This window comes from Bidens hawaiensis, unplaced genomic scaffold (genome assembly GCF_021521415.1).
Source record: "Bidens hawaiensis isolate Kalapana, Puna unplaced genomic scaffold, B.hawaiensis_p1.1 tig00009923_1, whole genome shotgun sequence".
NCBI lineage: Eukaryota > Viridiplantae > Streptophyta > Magnoliopsida > Asterales > Asteraceae > Bidens > Bidens hawaiensis.
In genome coordinates, this window is record NW_027491748.1 from 599,213 (window position 1) to 621,789 (window position 22,577).

At 37.9% G+C, this 22,577-nt stretch overlaps 2 protein-coding genes across 2 annotated transcripts; both read left to right on the forward strand.

Moving 5' to 3' along the window:
* The first annotated feature begins 323 nt into the window (after positions 1-323).
* On the forward strand, positions 324-3,250 carry LOC143533838 (uncharacterized). Its single transcript, XM_077028486.1, has 5 exons — positions 324-407; positions 498-741; positions 1,174-1,813; positions 2,642-3,000; positions 3,057-3,250. The coding sequence occupies exons 1-5, from the start codon at positions 324-326 to the stop codon at positions 3,248-3,250; spliced, it is 1,521 nt and encodes a 506-aa protein (XP_076884601.1).
* Positions 3,251-3,604: 354 nt separating this feature from the next.
* Positions 3,605-4,728, forward strand: LOC143533839 (uncharacterized). The gene is made up of 3 exons (XM_077028487.1): positions 3,605-3,775; positions 3,890-4,060; positions 4,603-4,728. The coding sequence occupies exons 1-3, from the start codon at positions 3,605-3,607 to the stop codon at positions 4,726-4,728; spliced, it is 468 nt and encodes a 155-aa protein (XP_076884602.1).
* Positions 4,729-22,577: the final 17,849 nt, after the last annotated feature.

A 22,577-nucleotide genomic window follows, 5' to 3' on the forward strand; every position in this document is an offset into this window, starting at 1 on the left:
TGTGCCGGATTTGAGTAAGAAGTTGGACGAGATGATGCAGCAAATCGTCACTAGACGTCAAGCCACTCAAAAAGACCCTTGCCGAGCATGATCTGCTTTTCAAAAATCAACAATCAACTATGCTCAACATGCAACGAACCATTGGTGATATTGCCCGACAATTGAATGAGAGACCCCCGGGACAGTTTTCAGGTTCTACTCAGCAGAATCCGGCCGCTCAAATAAAGGCAATTACTACTCGTAGCGGCAGGGTTTTATGTTCCAAGGTGTGAAGGAATGAGGATGAAGTGGAAGATGAAGAGGTGTTGGATGAACAGATCGAGATGGAAGTACCGGGTAAAGTGCAAACCGCACCAGTTGCACCGCCAGTAGAGAAGAAGTCGGTTGAAGTCCGGCCATCACCTTTGGTAGACCACTCTCGCATCCTGTATCCCGCTCGCGCGAAACACCAGAAATATACGCGGCAGTATGGGCACTTTCTTGATATGTTCTGACAGTTGAAGATTAATCTCCCGTTCATTGAATCCCTCCAACACATGCCGAAGTACGCGAAGTTTCTGAAGGACCTGTTGAAGAGGAAAGATAGGTTGGGGGAGGTGTCATCGATTCCACTTATGGGAGATTGTTCGGTGGTAGTGTTGAACCGCGTGCCCGATAAGTTGTCGGATCCGGGTGTGTTTACGATTCCGTGTTTGTTTGGTAGTGATGCGATGAGCCATGCATTGGCGGATTTGGTTGCAAGTATAAATTTGATGACGTATTCGTTGTACGAGAATTGGAGTAGGCGAGCTTCAACCGACTCGCATGTCTTTATCATTGGCCGATCGTTCGGTTAAATATCCGCGAGGTATTATTGAAAATTTGCAGGTGAAGGTTGATAAGTTTGTTTTCCCGGTTGATTTTGTGGTGTTCGATATGGAGGCCGACGAGAAGGTCCCCATTATTCTTGGTCGTCCGTTCTTACGTACCGCGAAGGAGCTTATTGATGTGTATGATGGGAAGATCACGCTTCGGGTTGGTGCCACTCGGTTCTTACTTATGATGTCGCGAGGTATTATTCTTAACCGTCCGTTCTTACTTATGATGTCGCGAGGTCGATGAAGCATCCGAGTGATCAAGATGATTTCAGTGGTCCGTGCCACTCGGTTTACTTTATTAATTCGTTTATTGCAGGTATTGATAGCTGTTTCGATTATATTTGTGGTGCGAATCTTGTGGGAAGTAATGGTTTGGTTGATTGTGATGATCTGGGTGAGGATGAGTCGTGTGAGAACGATTCTGTTTGTGATGAGTTGGTTGAGATTTCGGGTTTGCCCGAGATTATAGAGGTGAATGAGATTAGTTGCGAGAGGGAGGCGTATTCGGTGGAGAAACCCGCTCCGTTAGAGTTAAAGGTACTCCCGTCACACTTGGAGTATGCGTATCTTGATGAGGGCTCGAATTTGCCCGTTATTGTGTCATCCAAGCTGACGGTAGAACAAAAGACGAAGCTGATTGAAGTGTTGAAACTACATAAGGGGGCGATTGCATGGAGACTGTCCGATATTCAAGGTATTAGCCCCTCTTATTGCACACACCGGATTCTAATAGAGGATGAGTACAAACCGGTGGTGCAACCACAAAGGCGTCTCAATCTGAATATACAAGAGGTGGTGAAGAAGGAGGTATTAAAGTTGATGGATGTCGGGATGATTTACCCAATTTCCGATTCCCCATGGGTGAGCCCGACTCAAGTTGTTCCAAATAAGGGAGGTATGACTGTTGTGATGAATGAGAAGAATGAGCTTATCCCTTCGCGTACGGTTACCGATTGGCGAGTGTGTATTGACTTTCGCCGGTTGAATGATGCCACCCGGAAGGACCACTTCCCGTTGTCGTTTATTGATCAGATGTTGGAGCGTTTAGCAGGTCAACAGTTCTAATGTTTTCTTGACGGTTTTTCGGGTTATTTTCAAATTCCCATTGCACCGGAAGACCAAGAGAAGACGACTTTTACATGTCCGTATGTCACTTTTACGTACCGTCACATGCCGTTTGGACTATGTAACGCTCCAGCTACTTTTCAGCGTTGCATGGTGGCCATATTCCAGGATATGATCGAGACGTCCATGGAGGTGTTTATGGATGATTTTTCGGTTTACGGTAATTCTTTCGATCATTGTTTGGCCAATCTTGAGAAGATGTTGAAGAGGTGTATTGAAACAAAGTTGATGTTGAATTGGGAAAAGTGTCATTTTATGGTGGCGGAAGGGATCGTGTTGGATCATTAGATCTCGAGAGACGGTATTGAGGTGGATCGGGCAAAGATTGATACTATAAGCAGACTTCCTCCACCAACGAATGTGAAAGCAATTAGGATTTTCTTGGGTCATGCGGGGTTTTATCGGCGATTTATCAAAGATTTTTCAAAAATCACTCGCCCAATGACCCAACTCCTAGAGAAAGACGTACCGTTTGTTTTTGATGATGAATGTGTGAAGGCATTCACGCTTTTGAAAGAAAATCTCGTAAGTGCTCCCATTCTTTGTTCTTCCGATTGGAGTTTGTTGTTCGAGCTCATGTGTGATGCTAGTGATTATGCGGTTGGAGCGGTTTTGGGGCAAAGGCGAGATAAACATTTTCACCCCATCTATTATGCTAGCAAGACATTGAACGGTGCTCAAGAGAACTACACCACCACCAAGAAGAAACTTTTAGCTGTTGTGTTTGCATTTGACAAGTTCTGCTCGTATCTGGTACTTTCGAAGACCACCGTTTTTACCGATCATGCAATCTTGTGTTTCCTCTTTCAGAAGAAAGACGCGAAGCCTCGACTTATACGGTGGATTCTCCTACTTTCCGAGTTCGACATCGAGATCAAAGATAAAAGGGGTGCGGAGAACGTAGCGGCTGATCATCTATCCCGCCTAGAAGATCCAAAGAGAGAACAGTTGCGTGAGAAGGAGATTGGAGACACATTCCCTCACGAGTCAATCGATTTTGTTGTAGCTGAGAAGCAAGGTATGCCATGGTTCACTGATTTTGCTAATTATTTGGCTAATGGTTTTGTTTTGGAGGGTATGACTACGCAACAAAAGAGGAAGTTTTCCGGGATGTTAATCGATATTTATGGGATGACCCATTTTTGTTCAAGATTGGCGGTGATCGGATTCTGAGGAGGTGTGTCACGAAAAAAAAAGGTTGGGATATTCTTAAACATGTTCACGAAGGGTTGACTGGAGGTCATCATGGGGCGCATGCTACCGTGTAGAAGGTGTTTGATAGTGGGTTTTATTAGCCGACAGTTGTTAAAGATGCTGAAGAGTTTGTGAAGCTTTGTGATGTGTGCCAAAGAACAGGCAATATTTCACCCAAGAAAAACTCCATACAAATTCTTAAAATCTTTGATGTTTGGGGCATCGACTTCATGGGATCGTTTCTCATGTCGAACGGTAATAAGTATATTTTGGTGGCTATTGATTATGTGTCGAAGTGGGTGGAAGCCCAAGCATTGACTACGAATGATGCACGAGTTGTTGTGAGGTGTCTTAAGAAGTTGTTTACTCGTTTTGGTAGTCCGAGAGCTATTATTAGTGATCGGGGATCCCATTTTTGTAATGCCATCATGGAGAAAGCGTTGGCTCGTTATGGGGTTACTCATCGTACCTCTACTACTTATCACCCTCAAACGAATGGTCAAGTCGAGAATGCATATCGAGGGGCGAAAAAGATTTTGGAGAAGACGGTTGGGGCTAGTCGAAAGGATTGGTCGGAGAAGTTAGATGATGTGTTGTGGGCATTCCGAACTGCATACAAGACTCCGTTGGGTACTACACCGTTTATGCTTGTTTACGGTAAGTCTTGTCATCTTCCGGTTGAGTTGGAGCATCGTGCTTATTGGGCATTGAAGACGGTTAATATCGATCTCACCGAGGCCGCGAGGAAAGGATACTTTCAGATTCATGAGTTGGAGGAGCTTCGGGATGTAGCATACTCTCGATCGTTGAACATCAAAGAAAAGACGAAATCTCTACATGATCGACGGTTGAAAGGCAGCAAAGAGTTTAAGAAAGGCGATAAGGTACTATTATTTAACTCTCGTTTGAAGTTGTTTGCAGGAAAGTTGAGGTCCAAGTGGACGGGACCGTACTTGGTGAAAGAAGTTTTCCCGTATGGAGTGGTGGAGTTGGAGAATCCGGATAATGGAACATCTTGGAAGGTGAACGGTTATCGTTTAAAGCACTATCTTGGAGGACCGGAAGAATCAATCGAGATGGAGGAAACTCCTCTCGATTCGTCGCATTGATTTGTCACACGTGATTCTTGAGTGAGAACTCAAGTGTAGAGTTTGTACATTCTTTCCTATTTTATTTTTATTTTTCTTTGAGTTACTAACGTAGTTTTTTGTAGTTTTTCTTTATTTTTAAGTTTTTGTAAGTTTTGAAGGAATATAGAGAGAAGATCCCCTTGAAGTATAATGCAACATTCAAGTGTGGGGATGGAGCAGCAGGAGCCGTATACTTTTCTTATTATTTATTTGCTGCTTTTATTCATGTTTGTTGGTTGGTCTGGTTACGTACTTTGAATGATTATATCTATCAGGTTGATAAGATGAATTTTTAGATATTGTTGCCGATTCCGTTCGTGTACGAGAAAAAGGAGCTACTGATTGTTGAGCACGTTCAGAAATGGAGGGCATTAATGGAAGAAGACTTTAGCATTATACTTCATTCGCATACTACCAGCTAAGTCTTTTCCTTTTTACTTTGTTTTTATATTTTTAGTTGTTATTTTTTTAGCTTTGTTTTATTCTTATTTATTTTTGTATTTTTAGGTTTTGTTTTAAATTTTTTTAGTCGTGTTTTCGTACCTGCATTGAGGACAATATTTTAAGTGTGAGGATAGAAACACATGTCTTTAACTTGTTTTGTCATTTTTATTTAAAAATATATATATATATATATATATATATAAATAAAATTGAAAAAATGTCCCTTGAAATTGTTTTTTGCTTATAAATGGGAGACGGGGATACTTATCGGGAATCGGTTTTTCAAACTACTAATAATAAGATATAATTAATGAAAACGTACTTAACTTGGGATGTGTCGGTAGGCTCAGCCTTTAGAATGAAAGGGCATTTTAATAGTTGGTTTTAACGATATATATGATTTTTAGTGGGACACATGTTAAGTCTGTATAAAATACAAGATGAAAGGTTGGGCCATACTCAAGCCTCATTTTCAGTTTGATTGTAGAAAATTATGAATTTTATAGAAATCTGAATACGCTATCATACAATGCTTGGGTAGGTTTAAACGTTAAAGTATACCTTGTAGCCGGTGATATAAACTTAAATCTTGCACTTCTAGTTTTAGTGTTTAACACTTCATAGGCGTATGGTTTTATAGCCTTAATTCATGTATTGATGGGATGCCTCGGGTTCGGAGACCACGGGTCGTTTTACGGTTGTTCATTTGGGTATCTTCGGATATTTAAAATAAATAAAGCTTTTAAGCATAAACCCGCAGTTTTCTGCAATCATTACACTCACTTACATCAATTACAGTGAAGTAAAATCTTGATGATCCAGTGATCATCCCGCTGTTAGTCATACGTGGTCCTCTTACTTGCGTCCCATACCATTAAGAACAGGATCAACTAGAGACACGACGTATGTAAACCGACAGATGGAAACTTGTAAAATCACGGGTGGTAATGGATCCAAGGTATTGCTTGATAATGGGGGTATGTCATGTAGTGGGGAACACTAGCTAGTTAGTTGAATAATTGAACCTTAATCATATCTAATGACTGATTGGTAGACTTTGATGTTTAAATTTAGGTGGATAAACAATATCCTTGATCGTCTTAGCTATTCATGAAAAATGTGCAACAATGTTTTAATCTACTATTATGAGGTTTAAGTCAAGTTGGGGTGGTTTGACCCGGTAAAATCTAAAATAAAATGGGTCTTGACTGTGGGTTTCACTAGATTATATAATAATAATAATAATAATAATAATAATAATAATAATAATAATAATAATAATTGGATCTTACTTGTCTCGGTAAAGACAAAGGCATGTGTTTAAGTGGACAACAATGTCGGTGATCGCAGTTTTTGCGTTGTTCTAAAATTTTAAGATAACCTATATGTTTGTAAGACTGTATTTCTCCGATTTTGATCTCATTGCAATGAGACTTTTTCAGGGACGAAAAAAGGTTAAGTGTAGGTATATTTGATGTGGTCTAAATTATACATATTATTAAATCAATATCTTCTACACTTTTGAGTATATTTGGGATTGTTTTTAGTAAATTATACCCGTTCATGTTTTATATTTAAAATTTAAGAGTTAAAGATCAATGAGCTAAAATACATTCTAAGTTTGAGATAAATGAGTATATTAACTCGACAACTATTAACTGGCTCACTTTTTAATAAAGTTCATAGTAAAATTCATTCTTAAATGTGTATTAATGGTCTTCAAAGAATTAATTCCATATATTTTAAAAGTGTCGTATGATTCATGAATTAAAGTTTGGATGTTATTGTTAATTAATGATTATTATTATTAATTATGAATTTGAATTGTTATCATAGGATCTCAAAATCAAATAAACGTAATGTTAAACCGTGAGATGCAAAGGTGATTTTTGTGGAATAAATGAAATATGTGAAGCAAATAAGTTTAAGTCGTTGGATTATTTTATGATATATGGGCATAATATAATTGAATTAATTGGACTTTGCCCTCGCATATTTTTTATGATTGGTCGTGGTTCAAAGAGTCAGTGGGGGAAATTAATAAAATGAAGTCGGTTGTTCTTTTTTTTTTTGGGGAAGGAGGTCATGGCAATATTATAAAATATTTTTTCTTTCTTTGGTTACATATAACTTTGGAAGGAACCGGCTATAAGAAGACAACAACCCTACGGGAGTTTTTGATTGGGATTGGAACAGAAGGCAGGAACGAAAGTGGTCAGTCGCAAAGTAGTTTTGAAGAAAGAGAAAGAAGCTTTTTGTCCGGGTTCAACACCTACTCATCCAAACATTATTATTATTCTGTTTGAATTTACTATTTTCATCATGAATTTACTATTTGAACATATTTATTATCTTTTGGTCTTGAGTATGGTTGTTGGCTAAACTCTTAGGGGGTGGGGGTGGTTTAAAAACCATCACTTGCTCCCACCAATCACGGTGTGCCACCTCACCCCACCACTTTCCATCACTAGTGATGGACTTTTGGTGGGGTGGTGGTGTGATGGAATTTTTTTTTATTTTTTTATTTTTTTTGCAATAAATACTAAAACAAGGTTAAATTAAATAAAAAATAAAACAAGATTAAATAAATATTACAAAGATAAATAAATTAAAAAAACCGACAAAAAAAAAACCTACTGCGCTTCCCAACCCCACTTCTCGCATAGCTCGCGTTTGCGTTGAAATATGATCGATCTAAAGGGTTCGTTAAGATGTTCGTGCGGTTGTACGATGAATGTTAAATCGTTTTTTTGGTTTTCATTCAAATGGTTGATATACGCCTCGTCACGTTTTAATTTTGAAGCAAGAGCTAGTTGCTTTCGCTCCTTCATCTCGACCATTTCCGCCAACTTAGCCGACTTGTATTCGTTGAAGTCCTCGGCCACCCTTTCCTTTCCTAATCTTGACGATTCCCCACTTTTCTTGCGATACGGCGGTGTGGGTGTGGGTGTGTCTTCGTCAGGATCGTCTCCGGATTGATCTTTCAAGTTCATGTTCGGCGTGTTGCTTGACAAGCCGTCGGTAGACGTTGTGTAGTTCCCGGAATCGGAAGTTTTTGATCTTTTTGAAGAAGATCCTTTTTTCCTTGGAGCCGTCGGTCCGTCCATGTCGACCACAGGAACCGGTTCCCACTTCGGGTGGTGTCTCGCTATCTCCCACGCATCCAAGTGGGGAAAAGATTTATATCGTAAAATCTTGATATAATTGCTCAAGGCGTTCTTTATGATAGTCGCCTCGCTCGCTCCGCTTTGTGGATCTCAGCTCTACAAAACATTTTGAAAAATATATATATATCAAAATTGTAAAAATAAAGTAATAAATTATAAAAAAAATTTAACTAATAAATTTAAAAAAATAATTACCAATTGGATGTAGCAAGCATTAAATTTTGACATTTTTCTATTCAAATCTCCCCACTTGGAAGTCATTTTATCCATGTGTTTGATCGGTTGCACCAGGAAGTTTATCGAAATGTGCAATAACACATCTCCATAACATATCTCGTTTTTGTTGGTTTCGGTGTTTTTTTGTTTCGGAGGCGTGTAAATAAGCCTTGGTCAAGGCGACCTCCTCCGCGGACGACCAAGGTCTACGGACGATGGCATCCTCCTCCGCGGGCTCCTCCGCGGGTTCATCTTCATCCACATCGTTGTCTTCATCACGAAAAGCACGTGCAAATTGATGTATAACATTGTTATCCTCTAAAGGATCGACGGACGTTTGTGACGGTTGAGATTGAAACGTTTCAAAAGGATTATTTTGAAATATTTGGCTAGAAAAAGGTGGAATAAACGTTTAGTTTTGATACGGTGTCGATGAAAACGGTGAATTAAATGTTTGAGATTGAAATGGTTGGTTTTGGAACGGTTGTGGTTGAAAAGGTTGTTGTTGGAATGGTTGAGTTGTGTCGGGTTCATCTTGTAATCGGAATCTCACCGGCTCGCCAAGGTTTTGTCAAACCTTTGGTCGGGATTGGGTTTTTCTTTGAACCCGAGCCACGTTTCTTTGAACCCTCAATTTGTGTGATGTTAGAATGTTGTTTGTAGTAGAAGATTTGAGTTAGATTTGAGTTGGATTTGAAGATGGATTTGATTATATTTATATAGGTTAATTAAGTTTTTTTTTTATCTCCTTTCAACGGTAACAAGCTTCTCCAATGGTCGAATTGAGTTACGTGATGGCCATCACGGCCGGCCCCCCGCGTGATGGAAGGACCAACGGCGGTGTTCGTGATGCCATCACGCGTGCTCGGGCCCTATAACGGACCACCCCAATTACCTTTATGATGAACCTACTTTGATGTTTTGATTTGACTTGGGATTATTTATTGTTATGGTTTTATGGTTTAGTAAAAGATTTATTTATAATTAATTGATGCATATGGATACTTAGGATTGTTTGATGAGTTTTATTCCATAGTTTCCTTGATTATTGTTTGTCATATGATAGGTTGCTATTTGGTTAATTACTTTGTGTTCTTGATTATTTTATGACTGATTTCGTGATAAGATCATAGGAATAATATTGTCAAATAAATTTAAGTGTGCTGCTAACCTAAAATCTGTAAAGTGCTAGGTTATTGATAAGTCTTTACTATTTAATCTTGCTAGATTTAGTTCTTCGTAAGGAGTCCGTCTAGGGTTGATTATTTATTATTGTTTATCAAATCAATTAAATATAGTAAATTGCCTTTGATTTCCGCGTTGTAAGGTAGGATTTCGTATAAAGGAACTAAATCATAAAATAATTAGGTGACCGTAAGGGAACTTGATTTTCAATACTGGTGTGCGTTAAAACTTGTTAGAAATCCATAGGTGTCTCTTGAGAAGGGTCAGGGGTCTTGTTCGGGTTTTCTCTTAAGTGTCTATTTTACGATCCCAGTCCATAACTAAATATTTTCCCGGTTAAGTCATAACTGAAATTTAGGGGATTCTAGCCTAGGTAGTTTTCTTATCACCATCTTATTTAATTAACAAACTTTTGCTTTCGTTTAAATTACTTGTTTTCTTAATTAGTTTTAATAATAGTATTAAATTAGTATTTTAAATAAAAACCCCCAAAAAAATATAAATTAATAAGTCGTGTTTGTAGTCGAGTCTAATTAGCTAATAAACGTAATTTAGAGAGTCTCGTGGGTTCGATATCTGGACTTACTTAGCTTTACTAGAGTCGATCGGTTCACTTGCCGGTTAGTAGTTTAGTCGAGTTTTAGAGAGTCTAGAGTATTACTTGGTGTTTATTTTTAGTTAATTTAGTTAATAATTATTAAACTACTTTTAGCACATCAAACACTCTCCACGCTGATGGGACCAAACAAGTCCATATGAAGCAGCTCCAGTGGTGTTTTGCTATTGGTGGCTCTTAGACTTGTGAGCCTTCTTCGTCTGCTTCTTCTTTTTGCAAGGAACGCAGTCATCCGGTAACTTAAAGCTTTTAACAGGTACCCCGATAACCAACTGCTTACTCACCAGCTCGTTCAGGTTTCGCAGGCTGATGTGACCCATCCTCCGATGCCAACTGATAGTCTCCTTTTCAGTGGCTTTAGAAACAAAACATTGCTCGGAGGGAGAATTAGAAGATGTCGTGTTCATGTCCAAGACGTAAAGATCATTACATCTTGGAGCTGATATTATCACCATATCTTCGAGAATTTGGAACTCCTTCTTCAATATGTAACAATACTTGTCATCAAAAAGGACCCGGAAACCCTTGTCAGATATCTGAGAAACCGACAACAGGTTATTCTCCAGCTGCTTCACATAATTCACCTTGTCAAAATTGAACTTTCCATTCTGAACAGTCTCTTGAGCTGATATATATCCTCCCAAGTCATTAGCAAAAGAAACATAACCTCCCTTGATATTACGAACGTTTGTCGGGAGTGTTAAGTTCCCTGTCATGTGCCTGGATACCCCATATCCATAATCCACGTGTTTGTTAATGGATCATATAGGACAACCTGCACATTAGAGTAAGATGTTAGTTCTGGTTAGGAACCCAAGCCTTGACGGTCTTGGGTTTCCCACTTTCATCGGTCATAACGAATTCGATCCATTTGCCTGGAGGAATGTTAGTGGATGAGCCTTTAACTTCAGCTTCAGAAGGTGAGGCTTTTGAAGCTTTAGCATTTTCATTCCGAGGATTTTTAGACTTTATCCTCCAAACTTCAGATTTTGAAGATGATTGTTTGTGGTAAACAACATCTTGTTTAATCACATAGGGGTTTGGATTACTTGGTCTGAAAGCCGGCGACTCATGCCCCCTTTTCTTCAATAAGACATTGGGCTGACTGAAGTTTTAAAATTTGAGGCTTTTTGCCTTTGAAAGGGTCAGACCTGCTACGAAATCTCAAGTTGTCGGGACAAAAAGCAGCTATGTGTCCCGATTCTCCACATTAGTAGCATTGTCTCCATTCAGTCATCTTAGGAGGGGTAGATCGGCGCTCTGGATGGTGCTTGCTAGACCAACCTCCCTCAGGACATGGAGCGTCTTCTTCTGAAACTTAGATTCAAATCCCAAACCGGTCTTTTTCTTGGGATCTGCCTGGAAACATGGTTCCATACGCTTGGCTAAGAAATCAGCATTGGTTTATGCGAGCAACTCAGCACGATCAGATTCCTCAGCCTTCACGAACTTGATGGGCTTTTGAGGGATGGGAGTGCGCGGTTTAGCTTTACCAGGCAGAAATTTTGAAGCAATAGACTTCAAAGTGCTGGTTTTAGAAACCTTTTTAACCTCAGCACTCGAGCCTAGGCCTGGAGTTTGACAAAGCTCATCCTTGTCATCCTCCCACTCCTCTACAAGACCATCTACCTTCTCTAACTTTTCTACCCCCCGATTACTACCCTCACTGTTTTTAGATTCAGTAGATTTTACTACTTCAGGTTCAACAGTTAGTTTTTACTTCAAAATTAGCCATGAACACAAAGAATTTGCATTCAGATCCATCATCCTGAACTAATGTAATCTCCCCAATCCTAATCTGAGGACGAGTCTTCACCAAAGCTCCAGCAGCACTACCATCAAACACCTCGGACACGTCGGTTTCATAGCTGGTAACCAACTCCACTTCACTGTAATCATCTGAATCAGCACTTTCAGGTAATGACTCCTTGACATCTTCAAGTGCCACTTCCTTATCACTATCAGATGCTAAATCTTCATTTAGCTCAGTCAGAGTTGCCATATGCCCGCTTTGATCAGCACTATCAGGTTCAAACTTGACTGACCAGTCGAACCCCTCATCAACCTGAGTAACTAGTGCTCGAGAGTCACTGCCCTTTGACTCTTCAACCTGTGGAGATGATAAGACCAAAGCTCTATTGTCATTCTTCTGCTGACTGGGCCGATCAGCAAATGGACTTCTAACTCCAGTTTTCTTCGGCTTAGTACACTGTCGGGCGAAATGTCCTTTCTCCCCGCAGTTATAGCAAGTGACCAGTGCTGGATTAAACCCATACTTGGTGTTCTTGTCACCCTTCAGATTCTCACCATGCTCTTTCACCCACTCACGTCCCCGTCTAAAATGGCTGGCCAATCCCCACATTATATCGATCCTATCCATCTCTTTCTTATCGATCTGTTCGTAATCCTCAGTTGTAAGATGGAAGTTGCCCAGTTTTCCTTCGAGCAACTGATCGTAGGCAGAAACAAAAGCAGACATAATTTCAATGTGTTCTTTGGCCACTTCTACTGTAACCTTGCCAAAATTGTTTGTCTTCAATGCAGTAGAACCAGAGGCACCCGAGTTGGTGTTAGAACCACCAGAAGAACCAGTATTAGCAAAAATACCAGAATCGCCAGAACCCGAACCATTTCCAGAACCCGAACCATTACCAGAACCCGAACCACCTGAAGTATTAGCAACTATCGCTGTCTGCATGGGAGCATGATTAGTTCCACCAGAAGATGAGCTCCCATAGTACAACGATGGGTCTTGACCTTGATTCACACGTGAGGCTTTCCATTTATGGAGGACTTCTTCTTTTAACTTTTGGACGAAGTCATTGATGTCCATATCAGCAAGTGAATCCCCTTGCCTCAACTCCATCATAAATGCCTCCTACTTGGGTGGAAATGCATCTGCTAAGCACAATACCTTCTGCTCCATAGCAGTTACCACATCATGAAGATAGAGTTCACTCAACAAGTTATAGTACCTTGCAATCAGTGCATCTAAAGACTCGTTCTGCATGTGCATAAAACTGTCAAACTCCTTTTTCAGAGTTTTAGCTTTCATCTTCTTCAACGACGCATTCCCCTCATATCGATTCTTTAAGGCATCCCAGAGTGCCTTAGTAGACTTGAATTGCTTGAATTGGTGGAATATGTCTTTCGAGATGTACTGACTCAGAGTGGCATATGCTTTCTTCTCGTTATTGTACCCAGTTCTCTGTAGTTCAGTCATTTGGCTTAAAGGAATCGGATTTCCCCCATCAGCTCTAAGTCTAAGGTACTCAGTCTCTACTACCTCCCACAAGCTTGTATCAACCCCGTTCAAATGGATCTCGAAATGATCCTTCCAGTGTGGGTACTCGTCCAAGTTCAACAACCTTGGAGCTTTAGTGGAGTTCCCAGATTCAGCCTCGCTCAACAGGAGGCTAGTTGCCCTGTTGTTTTGGTTGGCAGCAAACGCGGACTCAGACATCTTAAATTAAATGCCAAGAAAACAACTAACAGCCGATTTATGCGAATGTGTCCTTCTTTCACACGAATGTCCTTCTTTCGTGCGAATGTAACTCCTCTTTCGCACGAATGAAGACTTCTTTCGCACAGGTCCTCTTTCGCACGAGAACTCACTCTTTCGCACGAATCAGTCACTTTTTCGCAAAAATGTGTCTGCACATTCTCCTAAACCCTAACTTCAGCCGTCACCTAGGTTACGAATTTCTAAGTAACCCAAGCTGCGTTTTTACGAAAAATTAAGGTTTTCAACAGTCGAAAGCTTACAAGAACGTTAGTTTTTGTCGATTTTAATGAAAATTAACGTGTATTAATTGTTTATTCTTGTTTTACTAACGTTTGTCCAACTTCGTTCGTCGAATCTACGCGTGTAACGAGAGCCAACAGCTCTGATACCACTTTGTAAGGACCGAGATCAAACCGGAACCAGAACGGCTTCAATACATACACGCGGTGACCCTGATAATAGTGCGGAATTCTATTACCAAGTGATCCAAACGAAATCACCTAAACCGGGATCACGTAAAAGTGAAAAACTGATTAGAAAACTTAGTATTAATCCTGGATAGCTTCAAACGCAATTGGACGGAGTTTCGGCAGAGTTTCATTGCTTAAGAAATTCGTTAGGGTCGCTTGTAATCGCAGGTTATGAGAGAACATCTGAATTCTACAGCAGACCCGTCTATTTATACTAGTTTTAGGTTCATGCGAATGAGCAAACTCATTCGCACGAATGTGGTGTTCATTCGCACGAATGTGGGTACATTCGTGTGACTAAACTATTTTGTTCATTCTTGTGTTTCACTGGTTCATTCGCATATAACCTGTCTTCATTCGTACGAATGTGCCTTCATTCGTACGAATGTACTTCTTTATTCGCCTGTATCAGAAACAGCTTAAACATTAAGGGCATTATTGTCTTTTAACACTGTTCAAATACTAAACATTAACGAAAACAATTCATATTGAATATACTTGATTACACATAGTGTTTAACTGATCTGATCTCCATAAAATGCTTCAATAATCTCTTACTCAACAGAATGAGAGATTTACTTCCTTGATTTCTGAACTAAGTTTGGCTGGTTAAGAATACCCAAATGTGTCTATGATTCATAGTTTTTTGAGGTATTTACTTGATAAAGGGGAAACTTAATCCATTGAGAGTGTTCGCCCACTTCCGAGTCTTCGCCTTTAGATAACAAAAAGTGTCCGCCCCTTAGGTCGCCAAACTACGACGAGAGTTTCGCCTTTTGAAGCGGATCTAGCCTTAGTGTAGTAAATACCATCAACAGGATGAACTATATTTGAAGGAAGGCATCTATTCAAGTCCTGCATGTGGCTCGTCCGTGATAACTTCTTCGGATTTGCGTGAACTAGCGGGCGGCCAATTATGCGACAATATAGGCTGAGCGAGAATAGGATAAGTGTGTTATTAGATTTTAAATCCTGCTTGGTCTAATGTCTGGGTGCGTATGGCGGTACAGAGCAAACAAGTCTTAGGGATGAGACGCCCGCGCAAGGACCTCAATTCTCATTAGGAGGTCGACTCTATCCAGATCTATGGATCTCCCTAGCATCCAAGCGAGACTCCATCAAAATCTGCCACTCGTTGGGCGACGACCTCTTTTCTACGAACACCCCATTCTGAGATCCCATCCAGATTTTGAGTCCTATACTCTTACTAAACTCTATGGTTTATTGCTAACTTTTGAAAGAGAAATAAATCAAAAGAAAACGTTGCAATCAAGTGGTAAAACTGCTGAGAACTTCACCTAGGCTGGTTCAGCCCTCATGAGTCAGGATTCAAGATCTGACTCAAGAGGAAATAGTAGTAATGAGTTCATAGATGTAACAAATGGTTTTAGCTTTGATTCACAAGGCACCAAGCTTTTGTTGCTTGTGATAACTCTAGTGATACAAATATTGACACCATGTCCATTGTGCTTGATGATTTGAAAGATTTCAACAATGATGATTTGGAAGAAATGGATATTCTTCATCAGTTGTCTTTAATGAGTATTAGAACTAATAAGTTTTACAAGAGAACTGGTAGAAATTTTCCAGGGATTAATGAAAGAACTAGAGCTGGGTTGGATAAGTCTAAGCTTAGATGTCATAAGTGTAACAAGTTGGGTCACTTTGCTAGAGAATGTAAGAGTTCAGGGTCATCAAACTCCATTTTTACTCCCAACTCAAACTAGTCTTTTAAGCCAAACAACTCATCAAATTTCTCTCAAGGACATTCACCGCTTCCTTGGTTTCTTGGCCAAGGAAGCGGTGAATTTTTTGCGGTGAATTTTTTGAACAGGGTTCAACGGGTCGTGAATAGTAATGTCTCGTAAAACCAAAAGTTTGTTTTTAGTAGGATTGGTTTTGCTATTCAAAAGGGGGTTGCGGCGCAGCTTGTTGCCCGTTTACCTGCGACTTTATTGTAAAATGTTTTGGAAAAGTTAATTGATATTTAATGACCTTATTGTAGGTATTCTTAAAAAAAACTCCAATGAATGTTCCATTTACCTATGCACAAACTCCTCTTCCCATGAACCCTGTTCAATTTGTACCCCAAATGAAATATTTTCAAGTACCTATTGTAACTCCACCCAATCAACCTCAAGCACCTACTTCACAATCCTCCAAATCCTCAGAAAATTCTACCCAACAACCAGCTCAACAAAGTTTTTCTTCACATCTGGTTATGTTGATTGGAGTAGTCTTCCTGATGATATGTCCAACTCTGGACATGCCCTATTTACATCAACTTAAGATGTGAATTGGAATTCCCCTGCTCAGAACCAAAACTTTGCATTGATAGCTATTGAATCTAATACTATCAAAATGTTGTAGCTCAGGTATCTTCTAAATCTCTTAAAAAGTTGTGTTCTGAATCATGTGTAGAAGCTTTTGCTAACATTAGGGAAGCAAATGTATGATTGAGTAATCAAGTAGTTGTTGAGCTTGAAATTTCTCAAACTAAGAAAACAAATGATTTTGAAAAGAAGTTGAAAGAAAATGATTAAGAGATTTCGAAACTAAAACATGAAGCTTCAAACAATTTGGCTCAAATTGATCTACTTCTTGAAAAATATGAGAAGTGTAAAGCTGAGTTACAATGTACTCAAGTAAATTGTGAGAAATTGGTTTAATCATGTAAAGGGTATCTAATGCTGCTAAATAAACAAACAGCTAGTAATGTGAAATTTGGAATTGGGTATAATCACACTGAACCACCAAGTGATTACACACCCAAGACAAAATGGAATGAAACTGATGAGCTTGATTCTTCATATGATTCATCCTGTGATAAGAGTGTTAGTAGCAGCAGTACTTGTTCAAAAGTTTTTACAACTACTGAAGGTTTTAATTCTACAACTACCGAAAGTTTTGATGGAAAAATTGTAGAAGAAACAAGCTATTAAGTGGGTTGTTTGAGAAAAACTGAAAATGAACATGATGTTCTTGAACAAGTATTTCCAGGTGAACCTTTTGACAAAGAAACTAACATAGAAAATGCTTTTAAAGTTTTTCCAAAAGAGAAGAAGGTAACAACTACTGAAAAGAAAACAAAGAAAAAGAAAAACAAATCTTCAGTAGTTAATAACTCATCAGTAGTTTCTCCAAGTCTTGGAACCAAACTACCAATGAAAATTAATTAAGGAAAAAGTAAGTTGAAAAATATTTTTGAAAGTGTTGATTACCCATGTAAGAAGAGTAATGTGGTGGTACCAAATCAAAAAGCTAAATCCATGGGTTGTGAGATATGTGGAAAGTCAGAAAAGGTCCTTAATATAATCAAAAGCAAATAAAAAGTGAACTTGGAAAGAAAATTCAACAAGATTTTCAAAACAGATTTGTGTCTGCAAATACCAACAAATCTTTTTCAAAGAATAGTGCAAACAAAGACAACAAAACTTTCACACCTCCCAAACCATTTTAAAGAAATCATAAGCAAGGTCTAGGTGTTTCAAAGTTAAATCATGAAAACAGATTTGTCGCAAAAAAAAAAAAAAAAAAAAAAAACCCCAAGATCACACCCTCAGTATTATTCATCATCAGTAGCTTCATCAAAGTCTTCAGTAGTTGACCAAACTACCGACATGAAGACTCTTAAGCAAAATTAAGATCAATTATTGATTTTGGTGAAGCAACTGATGACCATAATAGATAAGTATGAGTCAAGCAGTGTCCCTTTTGTGTCTTATGAATTGAATAAACCCAAGACCAAAATGAATTGGGTTCCTAAAACTAACTGATTTTGTTCTATGTGCAGGGAATCTCTACATGCTTGGATAGCCTATGGTATGTATATAGTGGAGGTTCTAGGCACATGACTGGAAGCAGACCTCTTCTTCAAAACTTCAGAAGTCAAAGAGGAGGGTTTGTATCTTTTCGGAATATCTGCAGCATATTGTTCTTTGGATAGGAAGAGCCCACTGCTTTTCTTTTCAACTTTAATCCCAAGGAAATGATGTAGGCTACCGAGATCAGTCATAGTGAATTTTGTGGATAGAGAAGATATAACCCGTTGAAGAAGTTTGTCATCGGAAGCGGTCAGAATTATGCCAATTATGCCGTCCACATATAAAAGCAGGTATGCCATACGCGTGTCTTGTTTAAACACAAACACGGAAGATAAAAACTCCATGATGTGAACTCCTTGATGGACTAGGCGAGAAGATAAAAACTCCATGATGTGAACTCCTCGATGGCCTAGGCGATCATGCCAGTGATTTGGTGAAGGGGTAGAGGTGACTGCGGCTATTGTGTCTGCTCAGGATTCTCCCATCCTAAAAATCCTTCGCAGAATAACCGAAAGGGTCAAATTCAACATAAGCCAAATTAGCATTGTGAATTGGCGAACCGATATAAGATTTTTAATGGCATCAGGTGTGTAAAGAATGTCTTTAAGAGTAAGAGGTTTTGATGGTGTCGGTAGGGTTGTGGTGCCCGACCCGAGTATGGGCATGCAGTCTCCATTACCGACGGAAATAGAATGAATAGAATCTTGAGAGGGAACCGTGATCATACCTTGGTCTGCAGTCAAGAGATTTGAAATGAAAATACCAGGATCATAGACAATAGTAACACCAAACGACACTATATGATGTAAAATGAAAATACTCTTTATTTAATAACTGTTGCGGAAGCGAAATAAATATTCACGCACAAAACAAGGCGCTAAATACTCAAAGACAATATGAAAATGTTTAATTATTCGAAAGACAAATAAAAGCATCCAATGCATTGCCTTAGTCCAAGTAAAGCTTAGCGACCTAAGAAAACATGACAAAAGGATATCAACATAAAGTTGGCAAGTTCACAGGTTTTGTAAATGTTTAACCGATATATTACTACATGTTATATCAAAGTGTATGTTATAAAGCGAGTGCGCAACCGAAGCTAACTACGTTTGTTTGTGCCTCTCACCAAGTTTACCATACCTTGGTGAATCAATGTTAGGCTTCATCACACACGTCTGACCTCCAGTCAAGTTTGTGCAGGTGAGGTGTGTCAAACCAAGTAGTACTGCTTAAACTTACACCGTTTATCAAAATTAACAGTTCGCTGTAGTGAGGACTTTTCTCATGGTAAATATGTTTGTTTTTACAACATTGATAAATAATAATAAAACAAATCAAAGAAAGTGCATCATGTTTTCTCCCCCGAGTTTTGTAAATAATTAAAGTGGGTCGTGAAACTCACCTTAGTTTCATAGATAGCAGCGAGTATGTTTACACAATCGTGTTTAATAAGTTCGCCTGAGGATGCCCTAGATTAATTAATAAATAACTAATCTTAAATGTTCGACGAAATTAAAGAATAGATTTATTATCGCGTAAAGATTGAGAAAAATATAATTAATAGTAATGTATTATATTTAAGAGAAATAAAAGTATAAGCGCGAGAATTAATTAGCGACGTTAATTAAAAAATAAAGATTTCGATTTTTCTTAAAAGAAATAGACAATATATGCTTTTGAAATAAAATACGTATTAACAAGCGATCTGAAAAAAATACTTGGAATAAGTATTTCGAGGACAAAATAAATACTTAGGATTTTTATATAAATTTCCCACAATTTATATAATTTTTAAAAGTTGATTTAATACCAATACCAAATAACTAATAAATTAATAAAGGGGTAACAATAATAAAATTTTTACGAGAAAATAGTTTATTAATTACTTTGTCATATACATATAACTTCTGTATGTTAATATTAATACATTTCCTAACAAAATGGAGTTACCATTTGCTGTTGAAAATATAAATAATTAAAATAAAACTTATATTTAAAAGTTTTGACTTTATCGGTTCATAATTTTATTTTTATGAAAATACCAAAATTCATAATGTTTCCTGACTATTTATAGGTCATAATATTGACACACTTCGATTCTCTACTGCTAAAGTATTAATTCTATAAGAGTCGTACTAAGATCATATACGATTCTTATTAAAGATTAGAATTACATAAGTAGAATTCATATAACTTGATAAGATTCATAATTTATAATACGATTCATTGGAATATAATCATCAAGAAATAAAGTCGTTATGAAAATAGTTATTTAATTTTTTTCTATTTAATAAATACAATAAGAATTAGAGAATGCATATCTATTTATGTTTAAAAGATTGGTTTGGTTGGGTTGCTAATAAGAGTGAAAATTTTGAGTTTGGTTGATTGTATAGATGAAAGAGAGAGAAATTAGTATTGTAGTGAAAAGTTGGATTGTGAATGGGAGTAGCCTAACCACAACAGCTTTGCCACCCGACCCGTAAGAATATTTTTAATGGATACCCGATTCGCCCAGTACCTTCCCCTTTAACATATCAATCGATCCATCCCTCCATAACCCTTGATGACGAACGATTAACCCGAACCATTTCGACCGGTGGTCTCCGGTTAAGTTTGAAACTTGTAAAATGTTCTGAGCGAATATGTGTGTGCGTTTAATTGAGATTGTGGTGATCAAAAGAATGAGTTCTTGAGGTATTTATACACGGCACATAATTTCGGGCATTAAAACGAAAGAGAAACTGTTTATGATTGCTTGACTATGACGAAGGTAATCAACCATGGTCAACTTTGACCTCTAGAGTCAACAAGACACAATTTCAGCCTTTTGCTACTTTCAGTCCCTGTATGGAAGTTTAGAGAAATGGCAGAATGGTCCTTGGGGTGTTAAATTTATAAAAACGAGTAAGACGTTGAAATAAATAAATAATAATAAGTATATGAATGTACAACTTGGGTTAGGTTAGAATAAAAATCCACTTGAGTTGTGAAAACTCTAGAAACTCATTCTCAACCACATGTTTTTAATTAAAGATTAAATATTGTGGTACACAATTAAAGTTAATAAAAAATGTAAAAGTTTATTTACATTTTCTCTCTTCTGAAAACATATATAAAAATGTAAAAAAATAGCAAAACATTTTTTTTATGTTTTCGATGTTTTGTATTAAATGTAACAACATATATTACATGTAACAAAAAAAAACGATGTTATATAGGGTTTTCACGGGTTTTCTCAACTTAAGAGGGTTTTCAAACTATATTTCTTAGGTATAACTTTATATAAATAGATAATAAATAATTATAACCAAGAGTTTTTAAGAAAAATAAATCCAAAATTTGTAAACACGTTTTTCGAGATAACGCCACTAATTAAATAATAATATATTTAATTAGGGTTTTCTAAAATACCCGAACGTATTGTCACGATAATAATAAATATATATAAAACTTCTTGTTAGATAGGGCACCCCGTCTACCAGCGTGTGTTCGTAAATACTACGGCATTTAATTAATTAAAATTAAATGTAATGCAAACGTTTAACTAACGATGTTGGGTTAACGGCGTTAACCAGAATTTTACCAGATGTCACAACCGCGGGTGCTTTGAGGAACTTTGGGGAGTTTTAGGGGGTGCCGCAAATGATTTGAAAATCTTTATAAGTATTTGTGAAAAAATGAGGTGACACCATGTGATTAAGGGGTGATTTTAGGGACTTTAGTGAGTCGCCCCCTCCACCCTAATAATGGTAATAACTTACACTTCATTACTATACTGATATATAGGGATGAGCTCGGTATCGGTATCGACCGGTACCGATCCCGAAAATACCGGTCCCGAAAATCGCTAAATCTTGGTACCGGTACCGAAATATTCGGTTCAGTACCGGGACGGTACCGGTATTGAAGGTAAAAATTCGAGAAATACTGGTACCGTACCATACCGTACTGATCCCGAAACTCAAAACTTTGGTACCGATTCGGTACCGACGGTACCAAATCGGTACCGATTTCGGTACCATTACCGGTTCGGTACCGGTACCAAGTACCAAATGCTCATCCCTACTGATATACACCATCTTTGTTTGTTTATTCCCTATTTCTTAGTCCAATCACAGATCTTATGATTTTATGTAACTAGTGTTGTCCTGCGCTCCGTATCAGGTTCTTAAGAGTGCAATCTAACCCGACCTACCTTAAATATTGATTATATTCAATTATTATTATTATTATTTTAGAACAGTGAATTTTTTTAATCCCGTCACATATGTGATTTTAACTCGTGACCTTTAAACCTTACATCCTTGATGCAATAGCCTTTAAAAAGTTATTGATACTTAATGTAATGAACTAGTATTTTAACCTCTCACGTTGCGAAGCGGGAACGTCAAAATATGCTAAGCAACAACCTAGCGACGACTAAGACAAAGATACGAAGTTTTCAGAAACTGTGTTCCAAAATCGGGAAGTTTTGAAGTTAAGAATAAGGAAATAAAAACTTTAAAAGAGAAAAAAAAGTTTAAGGCTTAAACTTGACCAAAAACCAAAATTTAAAGCTTTTAGAAAGCGGGTGGTAAAAGCGAGAAGTTTAAAAGTTGGGAATAAGAAAAATAAAAGCATACACTAAAAGCGAAAAAAAATAGGGCCAAACCTGAATGCAAAAAAGTGGATGATTGAAAAAAAAACCCTGTGAACCAAACTTTACCACCAAAAAAAGTTTGGTGTTCAAACTTAAAAGTCAAAAATAAAATCTGATTAGTAACCGACGATGTTCCTTAGTAAATCAGATCAACAGACTAACAAAACCAAAGAACAAAAAACTTGTGGTCAAAATCTTAAAA